At 44.3% G+C, this 26,616-nt stretch overlaps 1 protein-coding gene across 1 annotated transcript in view; it reads right to left on the bottom strand.

The window, feature by feature from the left end:
* LOC310850322 (protein argonaute-4) overlaps window positions 1-14,062 on the bottom strand; it is a 32,631-nt gene extending 18,569 nt beyond the window's left edge. Inside the window, exons 1-3 of the mRNA XM_083751702.1 lie at window positions 13,555-14,062; window positions 1,358-1,523; window positions 894-1,014 (exon numbers count right to left, since the gene is read on the bottom strand). Of these exons, the coding sequence (XP_083607828.1) occupies window positions 894-1,014; window positions 1,358-1,523; window positions 13,555-13,573 (306 nt within the window). The 5' untranslated portion in view covers window positions 13,574-14,062. The remainder of the gene's footprint in view (window positions 1-893; window positions 1,015-1,357; window positions 1,524-13,554) is intronic.
* Window positions 14,063-26,616: the final 12,554 nt, after the last annotated feature.

Genomic DNA, 26,616 nt, shown 5'->3' on the forward strand with positions numbered 1-26,616 from the left:
AGTTTCATTATTAAGACTTCCCTACTCCTTCTGAATCTGCAGATCACCGCTCCATGGAAGTATTGTAAGTCCTAGAAGTATTTCAGAGCATATTGACATGTTTCATTTAGCACAGTGAGGCATGAAAAGTGGCCCTCTCCAGAAAGGAACACACGTACTATAAGATTCTCACTTTATACAATGGTCACATTCAGATGCAATGCTAAGCCATAGTGTATGGTTTATTTAATCATACTGTGCAAGAACTACAGGTTTATGACGCAGGTCAAGCTCTCCCACTTTTGCTCCTTGCTTAGTTGAGCAGGCAAACATTTGAACCAGCACTCATGATTTGTCTCTCTCCAAACAGGTCCCTATCGAGAAGCTCAAGTTTCTTCTTAGCTTCCCAATCATGGCTTAGCAAATTATAAGCACTGGTCTGAACGTAAAATGCTAAGCTGCTCCATGGTCTGTTTCCCTGCTCAAGTAAGCAAGGAGCAAAGTGGGAGAACTCAAGCCTATTCACAATGTTAAACTATACCTCATGGCTTTGCATCACATCTGAGTTTAGCCAATGTTAACAAATACCACTTTAAGCTTCTGCACAGCATTCTATTTACACGGTGTTATTGCAAAACTTAGAACTAAATCAGTTTATCGATAGCTTATATTCCTGCAATGCTGAAGGTCAGGTTAAGCATGACATCATTAGGATCTAGGCCAGGCATCCCCAAACTCGGCCCTCCAGCTGTTTTGGGACTGCAACTTCCATCATCCCTAGCTAACAGGACCAGTGGTCAGGGACGGTGGGAACTGTAGTCCCAAAACAGCTGGAGGGCCAAGTTTGGGGGTGCCTGATCTAGGCATCAGATTGAGAATAGTATCTTCTGAAGGGTATTCATGAAAGCACTTACCCTATCCCTGCCAATAGGCAGAGGATGTGCAGTGTACATGTTCCTCTTGCCATCATAGCCAGGCTGCCGATCCCCAAATATCTGCATCTTGAAGTGTCTCACCATAGTATCAACTACCTCCCTGAAAAGAGTTGGAAGCAAAATAGGAGAGACAACAGGAAAAATTAGTGGCATGCAAGGATTTAGCAGTCTTGATCCAGTTTGTCAAAACATAATACAAGCTGCCTGAAGAGCCCAAATAAATAAAAATTATTTTAGTCGAAGTACAAGTGGTTTATACAGTATCAGATTGTCACCAAATCTGTTGCTGAGGACGCAAGGCTGTTCCATAGTACATCCAATTTTAGTACTCAAATGCTCATAGCATATTTTAGTTCTTTACCCAAAGAACCTATTTAAAACTGCAATTGACAGCAGTTGGAGAACTGTTAAAAATAGGCTTGGAATTCTCTAGTTGGTCTCACCTGTTCACCCTCCGGGGACGCTTTTCTGGTTTGATATCCACATCATAATGATAAACATCGATTTTAGGGATCTGCACTTGGAAATGATTGGCTAAGAGACGAATCGGCTTCCCTACTGTTCCCAGGCCAGGACGACGGGGTGGCTGAAACAGGTTGGCTGGTGGCCCTGTAAAAAATTGAGAGATTTAGAAGGATTGCCTAGCAAGCATTGCCAGCTTGATCATTTTAGCAATTCCAATTCGAATCCCAAAAGGTACTAGAAAATTAAGGCCAATTAGGTTTTATGTTTTTCATATTGATGCTTTGTTTTATTCATTTTGTAAGCCACCCTAAGAATCAGGCTGAAGGACAGAATAAAAATACATGGACTGAACTACAGAGCTCATACTAACAGAAAGGAGTACGTTGTTCTGTCCTTTGATTTCTCACACTCAAATAAGTTTACACTCCCCTTGAAAAGATTCAGATGAGATTGACAAACAAAAGTTATGTAGGACTTTCTGGGATAACTGCTACCATAGTAATAAAAGTCAGAACTAGACATTGTGGGAGACATATGCCCAGAGCTTGCATCCTTGACTTCTCTCTCCTTGATAGCATCTCAGTTATGCTGAGTATGATGTTATGAATATGGGGGACAGGCTAAATTCCAGATCAGCTAGTGCCAGAATTTAATTAAGGTTTAAAGTGTTTAAGCTTGTGTTAAAAGCTTTGTGTCAAACCAACAAGAGGTTAGAATCTAAGGAAGCGCAGTGTGTATTCCAGGCACCAGTAATGTAGCACATGTAAAAGCTAGTGAAGTAGGCACACTTCCGGGGTTGTGTATTGGGACAATGATCCTAGCCAATGAACAGTTGGCAATCAAGTCTGTCTTGCAATGGAAGAGTGTGACTTCGGACGTGAAGTCAAACTGTTGGAGAGTTATAGCATGTGCTATGGCTGTGGAGTCAGAGACAGAAGAGAATTAATTTACTGCAGGTGGGGCAGATGAAAGTGTCTGGGTTTTATTGCTACAGGTGCACCAAGGTGTGCTCTGGGCTCCTCCCAGCAGTCACTGCTATGGATACACAACCTGTCTGTCTGTCTCCTGGCACTGCGATTGCCTGCAAAGGGATTCCCATACAATAATAAATAAATAAATAAATATAATAATAATAGTAATAATAATAATATTTTATTATTTACACCCCGCCCATCTGGCTGTGTTTCCCCAGCCACTCTGGGTGGCCTCCAACGGAGGACTAAAACAGAATAAAACTTCAAACATTAAAAAGTTCCCTAAACAGGGCTGCCTTCAGATGTCTTCTAAAAGTCAGATAGCTGTTTATTTCCTTCACATCTGATGGGAGGGCACTCCACGGGGCAGGTGCCACTATCGAGAAGGCCCCCTGCCTGGTTCCCTGTTCCCACTTCTTGAAGTGAGGGAACCGCCAGAAGGCCCTCAGTGCTGGACCTTGGTGTCCAGGCAGAACTATGGGGGTGGAGACGCTCCCTCAGGTGTGTGGTCAACAATGCTGATGACGTCCTGACCCAGGATGTTGGTCTTCATCAGACTGAGGATGAGGCCAAACTCCATGCAGGCTTGGGCAAAACAGTTGGGCATCTGCAAACAACATCTCTCAGATAAACAGCCCGGAAATGTTGTTTGCAGACTCTGTCCTGCTATTTAATTACATGTTGTACAAAGATGTACTTTATTTTGTCACTGTCAGGCAAACTCCTCCAGGGACAATTGCAGAATAATGTGCCACCACTAGAAATACCCTATTTCTGGTCACCTCCAGGCCACAGCTCTGATGGTGGTGGGAAACCAAGAAGGGCCTCTCCGTGCATTTTCTTACACAGGCATCCTTATGTGGCAGGAGGCAGTCTCCGAGTTACCTGGGTCACAAGCTGTTTTAGGTTTTACTAACAACACAACCACTTGCAGTGGTGTGCGAGATACAAACCAATCCAAAGCTTTATGTGGAATTTTTATTGGGCTACTAGTAAACACTTTAAGACACTTACAACTCAAAATTGCATATAATTCCCTTAACATAGTTTTAAACATTAAGAGGGTAAATTAAGGTACTAAAAGCTGTTAATATATAGCTGAAGATCTTATATTATTAGTCTCTTTAGGAACAGTCATGGGGAAATAGAAAATTTGACTGGTATTGTATACATTCATTACCATTACACATTGGTTTTATGGACAATGTATTTTTAGCAATGGCATTTTTCATATAAAATCTAGTGACAGAAAACTTTCTGAAATATTTTCTACTACGTTAACATTTCCCTTGCACACACTTCCCCCACCCACCTCAAGCTAACACACACTCAAATGATTTAGCCTTTCCTCCTATGGAAAGTGCTCAAAGTTCAACTCCTCACAGAACTAGTTACATTAAAAACTCTCATCGGTCAGCATAAGATTCCATAATGCTAAACCTTTTTGTTTTCAAAAAATTAGATCTCTTGACTATCATGAATCAAGGACAATCAAAGTTTACTTTATTTGTATACTCAGGAGATGTGCTATTTGGTTTGAAGTAGCATAGCTTTTATAGATCAGTGATCTGCTCAAAGAATTACTGGTACATAGAAAATATGTTGGTGTCCTTCAAGGCTGACAATTTTTGTAGGTTCACCATTTGAGCTGCTGAGATAGAATTACTGTCAAAAGCTCCCTCAGTTTCTGAAATAATAGTTTGTATTTATACATCACTTCTGTTTTACTCTTTGTATCTCTCACAAAACTCCTGAAAGGCCATTGTTACTCAAACATTACAGATAGAAAGCAGAGGTTGAGAGATAGACCATGACTTGGAGGGCAATCAAGCACCACTCTCTATGGCATGTAGAATAAATAAAAGTCCAATTACTACCAGAACCTATCCTCCTTTAACTTTTTTTGGTAACAGAAAAATTAAACAGACTAGGACAAACAGGAGCTTCAGAACTAGTGACTAGAAATATACCTCCACTTATATTTGTAAGGAATCACTCCCACACAGCACAGCACTGGGTGTTAATTCCCCCCACTGTAGGCTGTATGGTCAACAAATTACCGTATTTTTCGCTCTATAACACGCACTTGACCATAACACGCACATCGTTTTTAGAGGAGGAAAACAAAGGAAAAAACATTCTGAATGAAACAGTGGATGTATCATTTTTGGGCTTCATGCTATGGCCACAGACATGTGATCTGATGGTGAATTTGGGGTGACCCAATGCAAAAATCCTGAGAATCCCTGTGGATCCATGCTTTGCAACCACGTTTTTGCACCATTGCAGCCCCAGGCAACAGTAGGTGCGTGATTTTTTTGGTGCAGGCTGTAGCCATGGACATGCTATGTGATCTGATGGTGAATTTGGGGTGACCCAACGCAAAGATCCTGAGGATCCATGTGGATCCATGCTTTTTAACCACGTTTTTGCACCATTGCAGCCCCAGGCAACAGTGGGTGCGTGATTTTGGGGGGGCAGACTGTAGCCATGGACATGCTATGTGATCTGATGGTGAATTTGGGGTGACCCAATGCAAAGATCCTGAGGATCCATGTGGATCTATGCTTGGTAACCACATTTTAAGTGGGGAGCGAAGGAAAAACAAAGAAGGGACATGAGAGGGGTGTGCAGAGAAGCAGCTGGCTAAGAATGCAGGAGAGGGATTTAACTGGAGGGAGGAAAGAAAGGCAAAAGTTTCCCCCCACCCATGCCAGCCATCTCTCTCTCTCTCTCTCTCTCTCCCTCCCTCCCTCCCCCCTCTCTCTCCCTCCCCCCTCTCTCCCTCCCCCTCCCCCTCTCTCTCCCTTCCCCCCTCTCTCTCCCTCTCCCCCAGCAGCACCGGAGCACAGAGAGGAATTCCCCTCTGCTTGCCTGGAGGGGAGGGGCTTTCCCTGCTCTTTGTTCCGTTTCAGCAAACACAGCAACGAAACAGAGGAGGGTGGGCAGTAAGACCCTGAGGCAGAATGCAGGAAAGCAGCCGCTTCCTCTTTTCAGTTTTCCCTTCTGCGTGAAGCGCCGCGATTTGATTTTTGCCTGATTTTTCAGCTCCAGGGACCACACATTCGCTCTATAACACGCACAGACATTTCCCCTTACTTTTTAGGAGAAAAAATCTGCGTGTTATAGAGGGAAAAATACGGTAGTATTTTAGCCCTCCTTCAGGCATTTGAGTCAATCCATACTTGCTCTCCCATCCCCTGCAGTCACTCCCCAAGCATCACCTGCCTAACTTCTTATGGGCCTTGACCAATTTGTGTGACAGAATGTGGTCCTTCAGTAACCAGATCCCATGAAGTTTAGGGCTTTACAAGTAATCACCAGCACTCTGAATCAGTGTTAGAAACTGAGATGGAAAAGCTAGGAGCCAGGCACCAAAACAGAATGTCTAGTCGCCACTGGGGAGAAGTTGGCAACACTTTTTATTTATTATTTTTATAAGCATGAGCTAATATACAATTCACCTAAGTGACACATGGTTAATATCACATTTTAGCAGAAATGGTTAATACATGTTTAATTTGGTGCTTACAATAAAAATATTGGTACCATACTTCAGTCTTCAAAACACTCTACTTTTTACAGTATTGTTAAACTCCTAAACATATTGTATACCCTTAACATATACTTCAAGGCTTCAAAGCACATGCATTTCTGTAATCCTTGAGTGTCAGACAGGTGCAAAAAATGGCACCCTGACTTTGGGAGGTGTTCACAAATGGAGAATCTTTAGGTGCAAAATGCACCTGGCGCCCTGCTAATTTTGAACCCTGCTCTGAATTATGTAGCTTCTTGGATGGCATAGAAATTTATTAAATATCAAACAAGCAGATAAAATACTGTTAAAGAAAGCAACTGTTTTCACAATTCTTCCTGAGGTGAATTTGATTAAGAAGGTGAGTCATCATATCCATGAAGCCTTCACAACGGCAATTCTTTAAATAGCACCAAGCCAAGAATTTCTTTATTATGAGCTGTAGTAATGAAGAGGTTAAACTAATCTATGACTAAAACTTTATCAAGTAGACTCAGAATTTAACTGGAATTCAGCTCCTGAGTACATCACTGTAAGTAGTGGGAATCCCACATTCCTTGCTCTAGGCAATAAATAAGTCACTGCTGGCACGAAGAGAGAGAAAAGGAAAGATCACATCTAGGTTGCCACTGAAGCAGGGTGCCACCATCCTTCACACAAGTAAGCATAATTGCTTCACAATGCACAAGCCATTTCATATACCGGTACCTAAGAGCAGTTCTGCTGGATCAAACTAAGGACCAATCTAGTCCAGCATCATGTTCTCAATGGCAAGCCAGATGCCTACAGGAAGCCTGCAAGCAAGTTTTTCCAGCAACTCTTATTCAGAGGGACACTAACACAGGAGACAGTACACAAGCATCATGACTAGCATTCACTGATAGCCTAATCTGCTATGGATTTGTCTAACCCTCTTTTAAAAACATCCAAGTTGGTGGCCATCCCTACATCACATGGAAGCAAATTCCATAGTTTAACTGTGTGCTGTATGTGACCAGCTTCTTTCTCCCTCAACCCTGAATGGCAAGGGGTCACCTAAATTTTCATAATGAGCATAAATCAAAAGTGAATCCACTTGGGTGCATAATGCAATATGAGTACAATGTAATATTTGTTAGAAAGAGTTACCATTTAAGAGACTTTTTGTGAATCAGCCTTTCTACATATTTAGCCATTGTGGCATGCTAGAGGATTTGCCTTAAAAAGCAATGACAAACCTAGGCAGCATCTTAAAAAGCAGAGACATCACCTTGCCAACAAAGGTCTGTATAGTTAAAGCTATGGTTTTCCCAGTAGTGATGTATGGAAGTGAGAGCTGGACCATAAAGGCTGATCGCCGAAGAATTGATGCTTTTGAATTATAGTGCTGGAGGAGACACTTGAGAGTCCCATGGACTGCAAGAAGATCAAACCTATCCATTCTTAAGGAAATCAGCCCTGAGTGCTCACAGGAAGGACAGATCCTGAAGCTGAGACTCCAATATTTTGGCCACCTTATCGGAAGAGAAGACTCCCTGAAAAAGACCCTGATGTTGGGAAAGATGGAGGGCACAAGGAGAAGGGGATGACAGAGGATGAGATGGTTGGATAGTGTTCTCGAAGCTACCAGCATGAGTTTGATCATGCTGCGGGAGGCAGTGGAAGACAGGAGTGCCTGGCGTGCTCTGGCCCATGGGGTCACAAAGAGTTGGACACAACTAAACGACAAAAACAGAGGATTTGCATGTGGGAAACTCAGGTTCGAAACCTTGCTCAGGTCAATGGGTAGCCTTGGTCAAGTCATCACTCTCTCTAAGCCAGGGGTGGGCAACCTAAGGCCTGTGGGCTAGATGCGGCCCGATCGCCTTCTCAATCCAGCCTACGGACAATCTGAGAATCAGCATGTTTTTACATGAGTAGAATGTGTCCTTTTATTTAAACTGCATCTCTGGGTTATTTCTGGGGCATAGGAATTCGTTCATTCCCCCCCCCCCCAAAATAGTCTGGCCCACCACATTGTCTGAGGGACAGTGGACCGGCCCATGGCTGAAAAAGGTTGCTGACCCCTGCTCTAAGCCATACTCATTCCACAAGGGATCCCCCAAATGTGAACTTTGCCTGCCTCACAGACTCCTCACAAGGACACCAACGCTCTAAGTTCTTTGGAGAGGAACCTCCCTGTGAAGTTCAGTAACCTACTTGTGTTCCTCTTTCCTGAAAGTGACAAAGGAAGTGAAATAACAAGTGAACAGAGAAGTGGTGCAGTCTCTGCATGTGAATTTACCAGCTCCATTAAGCTTGCTTAAACCAACGCTTGGTCACATTTTGCAATAAAAAACTGGCAACTTCCGGGGCTATCAGCTAACAACCTAAACCTCAACCAACACTGGATCCCTTATCAAGGAATTATTAAGGACACTTTTAAGGAAAAAAAATAATCCCATTGTTTCACTTACTCGCTTGTCAAAAGGCAAAAAGTTGCCAAATGTACAGTCTTAGCAAAATTGTCCACTGCAAAGAAAAAAATAGAGTTCTGTTTTTATAGGTAAATGTATTGCAACATGGACATCACGCATTTTAAAAATCTAGTCAATTAAAAAAAATCCTTTTGAAATGAGTTTAGAGCAACATGGAACAACAGTAACATCAGAATTCAACCTTACACAAAGCACAGGTGAAAAACATGTCATTTGGATACACAAAAGGCCCAACTCCAATGCACGTGGAGGGCCACAATCCAGGCACCACTGCTGAAAATACTTTATTATTGCAGCACTGAAAGCACTCTCTTGTTTATGGTGACTCACAGTTTATGTAGGGAGGAGTCTATATGGGAGAAAGTGATCTTTAATGTATCACAGAGTAGACTCAGGCTGTGTAAGCCAAAATCAGTACAGTGGTGCCTCGCAAGATGAAATTAATTCGTTCCGCAAGTCTTTTCGTCTTGCGAGTTTTTCGTCTTGCGAAGCACGGTTTCCCATAGGAATGCATTGAAAATCAATCAATGCGTTCCTATGGAAACTGCCTTCAGACCAGGTCCGGGGACAGTCTGTCCCCCGACCTCTTCTGAAGGCCGACGGGGGGGGGGGCGAAAGTCTTTGCTTCCCCCCCCCCTTCCCGGGACAGCGGAGACTTCTCCGCTGTCCTGGGGCGATTTTAAAATGCTGCCGCCCGCCAGCATTTTAAAAACCCCGGGACAGCGGAGGACTTCTCCGCTGTCCGGGGCGATCTTAAAATGCTGGCGGGCGGCAGCGCTGCCGCCCGCCAGCATTTTAAAATCCCCCGGGAAGGCAGGCAGGGGGGACAAAGACTTTTGCCCCCCACCCACCTTCAGAAGAGGTCCAGAGGGCTCTCCAAGCTGCGGATAGCAGCCTGCTGCCCCGCGCGAGGGGCAGACATTCGCAGCTTGGGGAGCCCTGCAGGACTTCCCCGCAGGGCTCTCCAAGCTGCGGATAGCAGCCTGCTGCCCCGCGCGAGGGGCGCTCTTAAGCAGAGCGCCCCTCGCGCGGCACAGACATTCGCAGCTTGGGGAACCCTGCAGGACTTCCCCGCAGGGCTCTCCAAGCGGCGAATGTCGGCCCCGCGCGAGGGGCGCTCTGCTTAAGAGCGCCCCTCGCGCGGGGCAGCAGGCTGCGCACCTTCCCCTCTGTTCCCGGACCTGTCCTGAAGGCTTGCAGTGGGAGGAGGGCTTTCCTCCCCACCGCCAACATTCAGAATGCTGTTCTGAATGTTGGCGGTGGGGAGGAAAAACCCTCCTCCCACCGCAAGCCCCGGGAACAGAGGAGAAGCGCTGCGCACCTTCCCCTGTGTTCCCGGACCTGTCCTGAATGCTCGCGGTGGAAGGAGGGCTTTCCTCCCCACCGCCAACATTCAGAATGCTGTTCTGAATGTTGGCGGTGGGGAGGAAAAACCCTCCTCCCACTGCAAGCCCCGGGAACAGAGGAGAAGCCCTTCGCGCCTTCCCCTCTGTTCCCGGACCTCCCACCGCAAGCCTTAGGACAGGTCCGGGAACAGAGGAGAAGGCGCGCTGCGCTTCCCCACTGTCCCCGGAGATTTCCGTATGGGCTTTCGTCTTGCGAAGCAAGCCCATAGGGAAATTCGTCTTGCGAAGCCACTAAAAAATCGGAAAACCCTTTCGTCTTGCGGGTTTTTCGTTTAGCGAGGCATTCGTCTTGCGGGGCACCACTGTATCTGGAGTTCAGCTCAGTAACCAAGAGGCAACCTGTAGGGCTCACAAAGAATGACCATCACACATTTTCAGAACTCTGACAAAAGATACGCTATTGGACTTCCAACCTTCAGCTGGTCCAGACTGTCCATAAGGAAAGGTGCATGCAATGCCCATTATAAGAGTTAATTTAAAAGGTTGCAGAGCATGCATGACTATGGCCAAGTCCCCGAGTCTTCAGAAAAGGGCACAGTGGACATATCAGTGAAAGCTTACCGAACACAAGCTGCTACACAAACATCCAAAAACAGTGCCAGGCCTTGGGTAACTCCCAAATAGCTATCTACTTAATGGGGAGTATGAACCCAACAAGCGGAAGAATGTCCTTTAGATCCTTTCTAATAAAATCACCCACCATCTGCATCTGTCTTGTCAGGATTGAACATATTAATTCATATCCAGTTCATTACTTGATTTTAGCCATTCATACACTGCATCTGATACAAATGAAAAAGAGAAATAAAAACATAATGACACTGTGCCCCAAATCTCCAAATGACCTCGCCCAGCAGTGGCATATAAGTATTAGAGTAGAACCCTGCAGAGTGCAGAACCATGCGAGGTTAACTTCCACAAGGCAGAGCAACAGTTACAGCACCAACTTCTGGAACCATCCCACAAGGCTGGAGCAGAACCACTGAAGCACCATACTCTTTCCTGCAATCTACACAGATTGTCCAGAAGGGTGCCACTTTTTTTTTGTAGGGGGTTATTTCTTGTCTTGGGTACTCAGTGAATTCCCACCTGGAAGTGGTATGAGTTGCTGTTGCTTAGCATCATCATTAGATTTGTTTGGGTGAGCTTTTGGGGTACTGAGTACCCAAGACAACAGAACTACTGGGTTGTTGCTGTTTTTATTTTTATTATGTATTTTGTGGTTTTATATTTTTATTTTATTCTGTAAACCACCCTGAAACCTCCAGGTATATGGTGGTATATAAATTAAAATATAAATAAAATAAAATAATCTAGTGGTACTGAAAACTGTCAAGAAAGGAGGATCAACAAAGCCATGCTTCGCAGCAATACAGAACATCCATCAGGGTAACCAAAGAATTTCCCATCCTAAACTCCATCCAGAAGCCCAAATTTAAAAGAATTTATATGTAATGACATGTATCCAATAAGCAATTGCCCACCCAACCACATTGCCAAAATAGGAATAATTTCTCAACACAAGATAAATCTGATTTCTCAAGACAAGGAGATCCAAGGAAGGTTCCCTCAGTAGACGGTCTTGCAAGCACCTCTGAGAGATGACAACATCACTTCCTCCCTCCCTTGAACCACAAATAAATTTCACAGAACTAATTTAGTCATCCCATAATATGACTTTTAATAGCCAAGACAAAAAAAGCTTGAAAAGGCAAACTGCCAGATTAACCACTCCATTTGAATAGTTGGATGTTCAGCAGTGACCCACCTCTGATAGCTACCCTAGGTTAAACATACACACCACCCCAAAAGCTCACCCAAACAAATCTAATGATGATGCTAAGCAACAGCAACTCATACCACTTCCAGGTGGGAATTCACTGAGTACCCAAGACAAGACTCTCAAGGAAGCTGCAGGCTGCAAATGGAGAATATGGGGAAGACTAAAGAGGACAACAGTCTCACAGGATAGATCTAAAGCACGACATCCAATTATATTTCTGTACACTATTGGATAGTTAGCTGCTTTGGGGGCTCCTCATGAGTCAAAAGGTAGGATAAAAATATAAAATGCACTACAAAAGTGACTCATCTAAGTAACAGCTTTTAGCCCTCAACATTTGAGATACATAAAAGAGAACACTGGCACAGTTTTACATTTACCAGAACAGAGTGGGGGTGCAGATGAGAGACTTCAGATGAAGGATGCAACAACAATTACCCACAACAGAACTCCAGGTTACAGAAGCTGAAGCAAGGATGATTAATGATAACTAAAACAATAAACGCCACAAAATCAAAGTGCTGTACAAAATACACATAAAGGACAGGTCCCACTCAATGGGTTTATGGTTCAGACAACTAGATAATGTAAGTTTAAAAAAGGAGACCAAACACAATTAGACAAAGATTGGCTGGAAAAAAATAAGCCTTAAGAATCTACTTTAAAAGAAAGAACATCACTTGAACTATTTCAGGAGACAAAAGACCTAACAGGAGGCAGAAATCCCTACATCACCCCAAAAACCACAACCAATTGCTAACCGGTTGTTTCCTTCATGAACACAATGCTTCCAAGTTCCATCTAGCCAAATGAACCAGACCTTAATGTTATCACATCTCATATCAATTCATTATACTACTATGCTGAAGCTGGACCCTCTTCAATCAAAGAATATTAGCTATCCTTCTAGCGCTTATTTCTGTTGCCCAATCCTGGCACATCTCTTATATATTACGAGCTCCATCAGCTCAAGAGTGAAGTTCCTCACCAGTACTACTGATACATACCTCAACTCTTATCACAGTCCTAAGGTTAAGATCCCAAGAACATAACTGGGCCCTACATCTAATCATCAACCTGTATCTTCTGCAACTGGTGCTAAGATTTTCCAGTTTGGGTTGACATCCAAAAGTAACTGCTCCATTCCACTTAAATTATTACCCACCCAGAGCCCTTGGCAAGGGAGAATGAACAATAAAATGCACACCTAAAACCAGATAAATTAGGGCCCAGAACTTTAATAGCTAGCCTGCAGAGGGTACTACTATGCTACAGGCTTACCCATTTTTAAAGCAAGCCTGGTCAGAGCCCATTTCCCTGCGGGGCTGAGTTCACACTGAGGTGCAAGCCTGCTTACTGCACACAGTAGTTTCCAGATATACACCCAAGCTGCCACCACCTCTTTTTTTAAGCATCTACCTAAAAACATTACATGCTATGTGGGTGTAAATAGCCCTCAAGGCACAAACGCAACAGGGTCACCACTATCAGCCTCTTAGGCCACATATAAAGCACACACATCCCCAAGAGAATCCTGGGGGCTTACACTTAAGGGTGCTAGGAGTTATAGTTCTATGGTAGCCAAACTACAGTTCCCGTGATGTGGAAGGGGTGTGTGTGCTTTAAATGAATGGTTTGTCTGCGGACATCGTCCCCTTTCACCTAAATAAACAAATGGTTAAGCAAGCCTTTCCTTCCTCCCAAGGCTTCTGCTGGAAAATACATCCATTTAAGCCCCATGGCCCAGCCCCACCCTTCAAGAAAAACCAACAACAACACTCCCAGCCCCACCTCTGCAGCCTCCCCCAGGTGGAGCAACCCCCGCTCCCAATGTCACTCCCAAGCAAGGCATGCAAGGGCAAGGGCTCCTTCCTTCTTCCCTCCATCACATCCCAACTGTGACCCACGTCGTCACCCACGGCCTCAAGACCACCGCTGGGCCCCTCCCACCACACTCGCACGCATACACACCTCGCACACCCTTTGCATGCATATACATGAAGGCCTCACCCCCCTCTCACCTGGTCCCAGCGCCTCCATGGCGGCGACGGCGGCGGCCTCGCTGCGGTCCCCTCCGGTCCCGGCCGCCCCGGGCCCCGCAGCTCCAGCCGCCGCCGCCGCAGCGTATCTCTTAATTTCGGGAATATTGGCTCCGGTGTGAGGGTCAGTACCGGGAACGGGGGGAGAGCAGGAGGCGGGGGGAGGGGGCGTCCCCGCCTCGCCAACCGCCCGCGGCCGCCTCGGCGGAACCAGCCCGGCCGCCCAGCGCTCTCCCTCGGCACCGGGAGCGCCTCTTCTTCCTCCTCCTCCTCCCCCACCCGCCTCCGCCTCCTCTTCCTCCCCCTGCTCCACGCTCGGTCGCGCGTGTCTGTGTGTTGGGGGATGTGCGCGCGCGCGCGCGCGTCTTCTCGGCCCCGAGACCGAGTGGACGGTGCCAGAGAGAGAGGAGACTGTAAATGTGCGTATCCGCGCTGCGGCCACTGCCGCTCGCTGCCTTTCACTCAGGCCCAGGCCGTGCGTGTGTTTGTGCGTGCGCGCTTCCTGTGCCTCCCTCCGGCGCGCGCGCGCGCGCCTGCCCAGGCCCCCTTTCGCAGCGCAGCCGCCACAGCTGTCACCTCAGGCGCGAGTGCGCGACTAGCTCCGCCCGCTTCAACCAACTTGGGGGGCGGGGGCGGGGGCGGAGGAAGAGGGGAAGGGCTGAGGCGAAGAGCCTCGTAAGGTGCACGCGCGGCGCGGTATATTGTTCCGTCCTCTTCGCCTCGAAGGTGTACGCGCGTGTAGATCAGCTTCCTTCCCTCGCCCGCTTTTCCCCGGTCCGGCAGAAGACCCTGATGAGCGAACGCTGCATGCGCTGCCGTCTGGGGCGGGGGTGGGGGAGCGCGCTCCCCCGCGGGCTTGTTACCGTCTCCCTCAAACACAAACCCATGCACAGAGAGGCTGCCGCCGACCTCGCCCTGCCAACTAGAGGCATTTAAGCACAGCGGGGGCGCTGGCCATTCTTTCTCTCCATCCCCCACGAATGTCCCCACTCAGCAAGAGAAGAGACCGCGCCAGGACTTCAGCCCTTTCGGAAGTTCTCAGGGAGCTTCGGTCTGTGGGGCTCCAAGAGTGCCTTTGAACATGTGCGAAGTGTGTTCTCTTTTCACACCAGCCACAAGTACTACCCCACCAGCCATAAGCCTACCTGTGATGTGGGGGGGGGGGAGAGAAAGGGAGTTCTAAAAAGTCTGTTTTACAAGATGTGCCACGCAATCATATCCTTGGCTACTCAGAAGCAAGCCCCATTTAATTCAATGAGTCTTGCTCCTAGGTAAGCAAAAATAGGCTTGTGGCATTAAGCAGATGCCATTTACCCCATTAGAGGTCTTGCACACATAGCAAGCACTACTCATCAATGTCCCACCACCAGTCCCCTGACTCTGAGCCTTCTCCTGAGGGTCCAACTTTGGGGTTCCCCAACTGGTGCCTCCCACCACTCCTCTGCATCCAGCCAGCCCATGATAGTATTATTTTCCATTTTTACATCCTCTTTCATGGTAAAATGTTTTCTTCAACAGCAGAAAGATGGGAATATTCCATCCTAAATCTCCATTCCTGCTTCATATTAATGCACTTCCCAGAGTTTCCTTGTAGATGATCTATGGCTATTTAAACACCCAGCAGTCATAATTATGAGGCAATTAAGGCCAACACCAAAGTCTGGGCATGCCAGCATTTCCCATTTCACACTGCCCCGCCTCAGGCCCAGGCCCCTAAGGTTGCCCTTCAACTCCCTCTATATGGCCCTTGCAACTCTCACCAGGCCACAGCCCTCATTGCCCCTCTTCACACCTTCCTTGAGTATTTTTGCATGGCTGGCCTAGAATGTGTCCTTGGACACTGATCATGCCAATTGCTAGTCTGGATAGAAAAGTAAAATTCACGTTTGTTGATCTGTCCATTTTTGCCTCTGGTCATATCTGCCATAGGTATGTGGCCCTTGTATTGCCCAGAATGGAATACATCCCCTGGGCTGAAAAGTTTCCTCACTACTGTCCTACTTGTATGTCCCACTGGAAAGGAAATCTCCAAACATAGCACATATGCCAGCATTCTGACAACCCAATCCATCTTCTTAGATGTGTCTCCCACAGATCAACATTTCAGAATCACTAATTTTCCAATAGCTGTAAGCATAATTTTTTAATGTGCAAAACTATAGGCTGAAAAAATATATATGGGTGCATTCCTCCCAGCACCAAGTGTGCTGCTGTAGCTAGACTTAGGAGACAAACACACTCTAGGAGGGTTTCTTAGAAAAGAAGAAAAAAGAAATTGCATAGTTTGGGATATAAATTCTATAAAGCAGGTTGTTTCTCAAAGGCTCTTCAGCTAAACTGTTACAAATTCAGTTCATCTTCAAAAGGTGCTGCAATCAAATATTCCACCCCAACAGGTAGTTGTGGAAAGTTACCAAATACACACTCACACCAAAAATAACATAAGAAATAAAAATGTTAGAAAGCATACTCAGTGGGAGTAGAAGTAACAGTCCAATCCCTGTGTTGCCTAATTTTGAACTACTTCCTGTTCTTAACAAGCTACATTTAAAGCACGCTGCTTCCACAAATAATTATGGGAACTGTAGTTTATCCCACACATAATTACAATTCCAACCCACTTCACGAACTACAGTTCCTAGGATTCATTTGGGTGGGAGCCATGGATAGCAATTCCACCTTTCTCTTGCAGCCCTCAATGTCACCTCCCCTGCTCCAAATGCTGTCCCAAAGGTTTCCCCAACCCTTGGATCAGATTTGGGGATGGGGGCAAGGGCTGCAGAGCCTCCTAAATGATAAGTTTTGATCAGGGCTGGCCTGAGGCATTTTGTTGCCTGAGGCAAGTAAGTATAAAAGCCAACCAGATTGGGCAGTATCCTCCACCGCATAGAGGGCAGCTAAAATTAGTTTAAGACAGGCACTGTTTTGGGGGCCTAACCCGGCCTACTGGTCATTGTAATCCGGCCCCTGTGGCAGTTTATTTCCTGGAGTAAAATCCTAAAAAAACCCTCAACAACTTCAATCCTAAAAAAAGGTCAAAAACTTTGGTTGGCCCTCACGGCCCTTCACCTCATCAAATCTGGCCCTCTTTGAAAAAAGTTTGGACACCACTGGTTTAAGAAGTATGAGGCAGATTGCATGGTACACACACAGTACTCTGCGCCACACATCTCACCAAGTGCTGCCTCGGGAGTAAGGGCTTGTTGAAGTGAAGATAAAAGCAGAAATGGCAGGTGTGTTAGCAGAAAGAGGTAACTCTCAACACAGATTGCTCTACTCTCCTACTTTCAATAAAATTATTCTCTCCAAGGCACATTCACTTAACAGCATATTTCATAGAAATCAATGGGCCTTACTTTTGAGTAAGGCCACAGAATTTCAACTGTGGGGGTAAATTGAAAGGTTGTCAAGGAACGGGGGGGGGGGGGGAGAGAAAGTGCTACCTGGGAAGGATGCTTATTTTGGGCTGTCCCATTTGTCATCATTAGCTTTTCCAGTGATCTGGCGTGAAAATTTATGCACATCCATTTTCTAAGCATTTTTGCATACTCAATAAGCATGCAGCTGCTACCTGCAAACCTCTCACACCACTTTCTTGTGAATTTGTGCTACAGCAAAATTAACCTTAACCTGGGGAAGGCAAGAGGGGGGGAATAATAAGAGCAAATTCAGGCTTTTTCATACGCTGATCATCATAATGATTCTTCTAATCACCCTGAATTTTAAAAAGCTCCAGTATGGTTGAGCCATCAGCCTTTATGACTGAACTCAATAAAATAGTAAACATACCAGCAAGCTTTCCTTCTGAAAGCCAGCCTATATTTGCATCTCTAGTGGATAAATTAGCACATGCACATTTGCACCACAGGTGTTCACCATGTCTTTTAAGGCCTTAGCAGTGCCTCTAATTGCAGCTCTCAAAGATTACAATGATTGCAGACTTCCCCATTCCTGCTACTCAAAGACCTTGTTAACAGACAATATTGGGGTCAAAGTAATAACTTCTGCACAGCTTCTCCAGTTTTAAAGCCTGGCATCTCCAAAACAGAGATCACAAGATCTGAACACACTTTTCCTGTATCCCATCAAAAAATTAACAGGTATATAGTTCTTATAGAATTCTAGAGTTGGAAGGGACCTTGTGGATTATCTAGTAGTCCAACACCCTGCAATTAAGGAATATGCAGCTGTCCCATATGGGGAGCAAATCTGCAACCTTGGCGTCGTCAGCAGCACCGTGCTCTAACCAACTAAGGTATCCAGGTTAGGGTTAAAATAGTTTAAAAAATATTTATTTAGGTGAATTCAAACTAATAAAGCAGAGAAAACTAACCAATGTAGTTACTGTACCAAGAAACTAAATGATGAACAGAAAGTTCCCTCTTCAAATCTCACCTTAGCTATAAGTCACAGAGTTATCCTAGACAAGTCTCAATTTCTCAGCCTCACCTCTTCGCAGAAGAAAACATGGGGGTCGCAAACTTGCCCTACCTTACAGGACTGTTGTAAGAACTGCTGAGATAACATAAAGCACATCCATATGGGGTTCTTACTTTGCTGAGAATCCACATTTTGTGTGTGCAAATTTAAGTGAGGACATCCACACATGCACACTTCAGGTTTTCCGTCCAGATTCATGACCTGATCTTTCCCATCCACAGTAGTAGATGGTCTTTGGTGGGAGTTTCTTGAGCTGTCCCTGTTATGAATTCCCTACCCCCCATTCCTATTCCAAGTGGGAAGATTTTTGGGGAGGGTTATTCTTATAGAACTGCAGAAACCCCAAGTACAGTTCTGGATATGTATACAGGTATTAGTTACCCATGCACATATACCTTAAAAACAACAGACAAACCTATAAATCATTATGGGCACACTCATCCATTTACCTGTGTGCGCACACTTAAAACACATGCACATTTATACCCCAGAACTATGCAAAACCACCGCAGCAAAAGAAGGTACAATTTCTTCATTCCACACCTGCTCTAGGGACATGCTCCTTGTTGCTCCTGGCCTAGGTACATTATTACACTTACATGTTAAATTTTAACAAGCAAAAACTTGCCTGAATTTTATCTCAATGTCTCCTTTAGCATCATCCTTTCTTCAGCTAAGAACATAGCCTTACCTGGAGCTGCCAGGGACCTTTTGCATGGAACGTACATGCTCTACCACTGAGCCACACCTATCCCATAGTCCATGTTCTAACCAAACAAGCATCTTATATATAAGCTTCTATTGGTATATGCAAATTGTAATAATTAAGGCAGCTCAGGTGTTTTCAGTTTCATGTCAAAGCATTCCAAGGGTTCCATCCTACATATACTTACCTGCAGGTAAGGCTTACTGAATACATGTGGGACTTACTTCAGAGTAAACATGAACATGCCTGGTCTGTGTAGTCAAACTCCTAAGCACACTTGGTATGAAGTAGGTATCTTTTAAATTGCAAGGACTTACTTCCAAGTAGGCAGGCTTAAAGGTCTGGCTGTAGTAACCCTTTTGCAAATAAATTAGATCTATTATCTGAAGCCCACCTACATACTGAAGTTTTCAAAAGGACACACAAACCCTTAGGATCACAGCCTCAGAGTGTGTGTGTGTGTGTGTGTGTGTGTATTTGCTGTCCACTGATAAATGTGATAGCTCTTCTCACTGGCATTAATGATTGATTAGTACCCAGCAGCTAATAGTTAACACAGAGAGCACAGATCAATAGCAATCATGGGATGTCACTCAGAATTTGGCAGGAATGAAAGACACTGGTAGGGAGGAAATTAGCTGGTATCATTAGCCCTTGAGCAGTTAAAAATAAAATAGGTCCCAATCCAAAAAGGCAGTAAAAAACATGCACTATTCATACACAATTTATCTTTAAGGCTGCAGTCATAAACACACTTACTAAGAAGTAAGCTCCATTGAATGCAATGGACTTAACTTTCACCATATAAATTAGTCAGGCTCCAACACTCTACACCTTTAATCAGATGCTAACAACCTATTTTCATTTTTTGCAAGCCTTCCTAGAGGGATGAGTTTACTAGTGGGCAGTACCTGATTAAAAAATAATACAACTGTTTCATCTGTTTTACAGTACTTGTTTTATTTTATGTTCTTTTCTTTTCTTATAATGCTATGGTGTTTTGTGATTAACAGTTTATAAATATTCCTAATTAATTAATTAATTAATTGGCATACATGGCTTTGTGTTTTAAAAGTCTGAAGTTACAATCCTGTCCTTTCTTCAGAGTGATTTCATTAATGTTAACAAGACTGCTCCAAAGTGCCTTCCAGATTGCAACTGTATGTATTCAGACTCTTTTATACAAAGTGGGGTCTTGTGGCATCTTATGCTGTTTATGGTGGCATAAGCTTCTGGGCCACATTGAAATGAGCAGAACCACTCCTGGTGGTGCAACTGAGTTCACGTGTGGCATCTGCTGGTGTGTACGGAATTTGTACCTAATATTGGAATTTATCTTACAGAGTGACACACATTCTTATCTGTAGTTTGGAGAAGTGCACCTTATGGTACTGAATCAAAGAACTGAAGAGCTGGAAGGGATCTCAGAAGTCATCTAGTCCAACCCCTTGCAATGCAAAAATCACAGCTAAAGAATCTCTGGCTATCCAAACTTTGCCTAAAAACCTCCAATGAAGGAAAGTCAGCTCCACCCCACATAATAATCACATGATGTAGTGCATACACATATTTTGAATGGCAATGCCCATTAACTGGGGGGGCAGCCTCCTCAAACTTTTTATTGGGGGGATGTGAAGACCCCTCAGCCCCTGTGAGTTGGCTTCTATGTTTCCTCCTGTTCAGTATGCCACAAACTACACAGTACTACACAGGTAACAGGCATGGAAACAGAGAGACACCCCTCCCTTATTCCTTGTATATCCTTGCATATTCTAGAGTCCACCAAAAATACAGTCTATTGTATTATTTCCCTATGTTGGCAATTCACCCATCCATTATAAAGCAGAATGGGATTTAAGCAGCTATGGCATTTATTGCTTCTCTGGGAAATGTTTACTAGGCATGAACTCCATAGTAAGATTTATTTCCCTTTGATGTCAACTAATAAAGTGCATTGTCTTTATATGTAATTATACATAAAGTTTGGTATTACAGTACAGTACTACTATTTGTACACTGAACTTTAGGCAGTTGGAATAGCTTTGCTGAATGGCTCTTAATCCTTCAAGTGCTTAAGCTTGCTAGAGTCTTTCCATGGTCATCACCAGGCAATTTGCTACTCTTCCTGGATACCACATGCGGTGCTGGATTTAGGCGAGCCAAGGGGGCATAAAATAATCATTTTCATCATCATATATTTATACGAATGTTGTTGTTTAGTCATTTAGTCGGGTCCGACTCTTTGTAACCCCATGGACCAGAGCACGCCAGGCACTCCTGTGTTCCACTGCCTCCCACAGTTTGGTCAAGCTCATGTTTGTAGCTTCGAGAACACTGTCCAACCATCTCGTCCTCTGTCGTCCCCTTCTCCTTGTGCCCTCCATCTTTCCCAACATCAGGGTCTTTTCCAGGGAGTGTTCTCTTCTCATGAGGTGAGATTTATACAGATACCTATTGAAATGATCGATAAAAAAGCAACTATAAAAAAAATTGTGAAAATAATAAATATTTGGGGGGGAGGCATTAAATTTTGTCCTCACTGAGGATGCCAAAATCCACCCCTGCCACGCCTATCTATCACCAACAACGTGGAACACAGCAATTAAAACCTCTACACTGTTACCCATCACTATCAAACCACATTCAAAGTCTTTTAATTAATATAGAAAGCCCTAAGCAACTAAGGTCCAGAGAACCATAGAGATTCGCTGTACCCTTATATCCCAGCTCAGTCACTGAGATCCTCTGCAGGAGTCCAGAGATTTGGAGACATCTCTAAATAGGGATATGTAATTTGCATTGTTATAATTCTATATTTGTAAAATCAAATAAAAATTATTATATATGTAAAAAGGGAGGCTTGGGCGGTGGTGAGTTGAGATGAGTGAGTCTGCTTATTCCTCCACTGTGTGCTTTTGAGCACATCTCATTTGTATTATTTTTTTAATGGATGGGACTGCCAACTCTCAGACAAGTAAAGACAAGCACTTGACTCTAATAGAAAAACATAATAAAAATGCATCACATCAGATTTTCCACTATCAAACCAAATCAGGCATTTTTGTACTCTTATGTTGAATCTCTAACAATTTAGCTTCTTCTCTTGCAGAATTCTAATAGAGACATGTTTCTCTCTGCTTGTGTGTGATGCCTTGTTTCATGTTACCTTGCTTACCTATTTAATGCACCTGGCCAGTTTTATATTATACTGACCATTGACTATAAATAACATTCAGCTGTTGGCAACATCCATAATCTGAAATATTGTCCTGACAAAGGTCTCAACGGCCAATATTTCCAATCTTTACTTAGCTGCATATTTTGTGATTTTATATCTCTGCTGGGGCTTTTGTAACCAAAGAGTACTTGCCCCAGACTCATTTGTATACCTATTTTTTCCTTGAATCAACACAGGCCTGATAACTCATCGGGATCATTGGCAACATGGAAATCTGCTAAAGGATCCAGTTCCCATCACAGACCTTGGTTTTGAGGTCAGGGCAGTGCCAGTGGCTTTATATGTTCCAACTTGGCACATTAGGAGAATTCATAACCAATTTGGCACATGGCTATAAAAATAAATTAGGGTGTGTCCAAATGCACCGAAATATGGTTGATATTTGTAGCAGCAAGCATGCTATTGCTTGTCAGTGGCTCAGGCAGCCAGTTGACAGAGAGATTATGTTGTGCAGGTATAGGATTTTCATTGCCTAAGCAAGTGTTACCCAGGATTACATTTATTTATTTTATTTATTAGGAGAGTTAATAACCACTAAATAACATAGTGGTGTACAATAATAAAAAAATAAAAGCAGATAAAAATAAGATACGTAATTATTAGAAAGCATCAAAATTGCCCACAAATTGCTTTTGGGGAAAGCCTGACGGAGTGAGGTTTTTAGCGTCCACCAAAATCTAAACAGGGTTGGTGCATGTCTGACCTCAGTGGGTAGAATCTTTCATAGGTCAAGTGCCACTGAGCTAGATGACCTGAGCCAGACTACCATAGACTGAGTGTGTGGTACATGCAGCACTACAGTGAGGGTCCCCATGGATGACCAAAGTGAATGGACAGGTGTATTGTAAGTAGATCCTTCAGAAATATATACAAACAATTCTTCACCCCCTCACCTCTCTTAGGGAAATAACTGTGGATTAAATGTTGGTGGTATGGATGTAGGGAAGCAGACTACCCCATGTCCTACAGTGGTACCTCAGGTTAAGTACTTAATTCGTTCTGGAGGTCCTTTCTTAACCTGAAGCACCACTTTAGCTAATGTGGCCTCCTGCTGCTGCCACGCCGCCCGGGGCACAATTTCTGTTCTCATCCTGAAGCAAAGTTCTTAACCTGAAGCACTATTTCTGGGTTAGCGGAGTCTGTAACCTGAAGCATATGTAACCTGAAGCGTATGTAACCTGAAGCGTATGTAACCCAAGGTACCACTGTATACCTACTTCAGCAAAAGCACCACACCTAAACAACAGGAAACTTCACCCAGGAGTCCAATGAGACCTATTTCTTTCCCTCTCTAGCTGACCTCTTCTCATTCTCCATGCCCCTTCCAAACCACTCTTAGAACACATAATTTCCCTCAGAGAGAGAAAGGATTCAGCACATTTTACCCCCTACTGCTAATATCTGTGTGGGAGACTCTATCCCTCTTTTTATTCTCTTGCCTAACTTCACTCTCTCTCTCCCCCACCCTTTTTGGCGGGTGGAGCAGGGACTACAAGTCATATAATCCCTGTTCATTGGCAATACTGCCTGAGTCTAATGGGAGTTGTAGTCCAAAACTTCTGGAGGGTACGCTGTTGGGGAAGGCTGCCCTTTGAGACATCTGTCATCTTCTGCTAATCATGGTCATGTCAAAAAGATACCAGCAAGTGGAAATCATTGTGCTTCTCTGGTTTGGTGTAGCCAGTTCTTATTTCAGTTTTTGTATAAATAAATAATAGCAATAATGCAGATGGCTATTATTTACATGCATTTTTTCAGTGTACAAAATACTTTGTAAATCTTGGGCTGCACTCACACTATAAAGGTGTCATCTTTTTCAGGGCCAGCTTAGTATAGGTGTTTAGAGGTTGTTGTTTTTTTTTACACCTTTTCTTGATATTTTGTAGTGCATAAATTAACAAAGAATAATAATAATCCATTTTTATTCCAAGAGATGTTTGTTAAATAAAGCACACAAGTGAGATTTTTTAATCTTTCTGAGCAGATATGTCTAGGTTTGGAATGAATTCGTATATCATCTTACTTATTATTATTTTCCCCCGTTTAGCACCAAATAGCCCAGACCAGGCCCATCAGATGGTAGTTTCCCCTGGGGAGGTTTCCTGAAACTTTGATCCAATCCTGGGCCAGGCAAATGCATTACTTACTATGGCTACGTACACATTAGCACTTATAACACAGTGAGGTCCACACACTGCTCCCCCCTACCCCTGCTGAGTTTTAAATCACATTTGTACTTGTTATGTCTTCACCTGATCTGATAAACATTACCCAATTTGTTTTCCGGCACCTGCAATCCTGCACCCCATTCCTGTTTGAGGAAGCTTCATCTGTGCATGCTCTGCCATTTGCACATGCAGAACAGCTGTATGTGTCTCAGCTTAACAGTGGCTTGTGATTTTAAATTGGATGAGAGCTGGTTTGAGGGGAAAATGCATCAAAAAGCAGTATTAGGCCTATGTTCCTGGCGTTGCAGATAGATCTCAGGGCTTACTCCCTAGTGTAGTGGTTTCCAACCATTGTGCCGTGGCACCCTGGGGTGCCCTGAATGATAGTGCCAAAGGTAACATTGGCCTCTGTACCTCTTTCTTTCCCTCCCTCCTCTGATGCTCTCTTGCATCTCTGCCTCCCAAAGGCTTGCACAGCTGTTTATTGCAGCAGCCCTGGCTAAGAGCTCAACAAGTCAATAGTGCCTCTGAGAGGCACCTCCGTTGGTGTGGGGGGCAGCTCAGAGTCCAGGGGTGGCAGCAGCAGCTGCCTGGAGGACTCACAAAGAGACAGGAGAAAAGAGGCTGAGGGAACACTCCACAAGGGAGGATGTTTGAAAAAGGGTGAGAGACTGCCAGCTGTGCAGGCAAGGGGTGACATAACTGGGTTCCTGAGCCCCACAGGGGTGCCACAGAAAGAATGTAGTTGGTCAAGGGAGCCATGCACACAAAAAGGTTGAGAACCTCTGCCCTAGTGAATCCTGACTGAAATTGCACCACCCCTTTCATTGCCAATGTCATGAGACACCTTGTGCCATTATTAGCTTAACACCATTGATTTGGTTACAGATAGGTAGCCGTGTTGGTCTGCCATACCAAGAACTGACTTAGTTGGTCTTTAAGGTGCTACTGGAAGGAATTTTTTTTGTTTTGACCATTGATTTGGGTGAGTCTATTCTCTGTATAACTTAGTTGGCTACAGTCCTGGCAGATTTACTGTACAAATCTATGCATTTGTGGATACAGAGTGCAGCTTTTTGAGTCATAAACCTTTATATAGCATAGAGGCAACTTCAGGTATATGATGAATAAGATGAATTAATAATAATCATAATCATTTCCTCTAATGGTAAACTCAGAACAGATGGTTGAATGCCAACAGATGTAGAGGCAAAACAAGGCCACAGAGAAAAAGAGAGAGAAGGATGTTTTGGGAGGAACCACCAAGATTTGCAAAAGTACAATTTAAAAAACAGCAACTGCAAAGCAGCAAAAATGTGACAAAACTAGGAGATTAATAAAATTTTAGGGCTGTATGCAGTGCTAGTTCTACTGTATTCAGAGCAGACCTAGTTAAGTAAATGGACATAGCTAACTTAGGTCCATTAATTTAAACAGGTCTACTCTAAGCAGAAATTAAGTTTGGCCAAATTTTGGTTTAGGATTCAAGCCAGCAACAGTGGCGTAGCGTGGGTTGTCAGCACCCGGGGCAAGGCAAGTAATTTGCGCCCCCTAACCCATGGGTTTGCGCCCCCTAACCCCCAGATGTTGCGCCTGGTGCGGCCGGCCCCCCCCCCTGCACCTTCCACGCTACGCCACTGGCCAGCAAGGCTTTTGTCAAATGCTTCCCTTCCCCCATGCCTTTTTAAGCGGTGTGCCTGTATAGTGTATGTGGTCAAACAGTATCATTTCCCTTGCATATTTTAAACACTTGTTTTAGTTTTAAGGAGTGGGGTGAGTGAGTGCAAAGGAAAAGGTTGTGATTAGAGGAAGAAGAAGCTGAAAGGGTTTCACAAAAACCCTGAGCTGGCCCTGAGCCTACTTTCCCACAAAGGGTCCAGGTACAGCCAGCATTACATGGGAAAGCACAACCCATGGAGGATTCATTGCTATAGTGAACATGGCATAGGACCATCAGAGAGGCTGGACGCTACGTATCCAGGCATGACATAGGCTTGTATGTACTGTTGAGGAAGCGATTGCTTCCCATAGAAATAAGTGGAGAAATAGTTTATTTTAGCATAGCTACGATTAGGCAACAACATTAAACCCTAACGGCGAAGTTAACAGCAATTCACGCCCTTTCACACTCAAGTCTTATTTTTATGTGGAAAAAGTGATGTGTGGAGTGGAGTTTTAAACATCTGAAAATGCAACCTATATTGATGCACAAAGGGAGCATCAATGTGTGCATTAGCACACAGAGCTTCTGAGTACAGTACTGTTGAGCTCCGAGTGGGTGGTCTTTGTGTGTTGAAAGGGGTAGATTTAAGTAGCTTGCTCCGCGGCAACAATTTTTTTTTGCTATATTAAATTAAAAACAATAACAGCAATAGTATTTTAACACTGGACTATATTGCAGGGTTGTTGTTTGTGCAGCTGTTGCATGCTACGCTCTCAGTCCTCCCCCGAACATGACAGTGAACCAAACTACAGGGTTGTGGTTAGCCATT

The sequence above is a fragment of the Podarcis gaigeae genome, assembly GCF_964106915.1.
Source record: "Podarcis gaigeae genome assembly, chromosome: 8".
NCBI lineage: Eukaryota > Metazoa > Chordata > Lepidosauria > Squamata > Lacertidae > Podarcis > Podarcis gaigeae.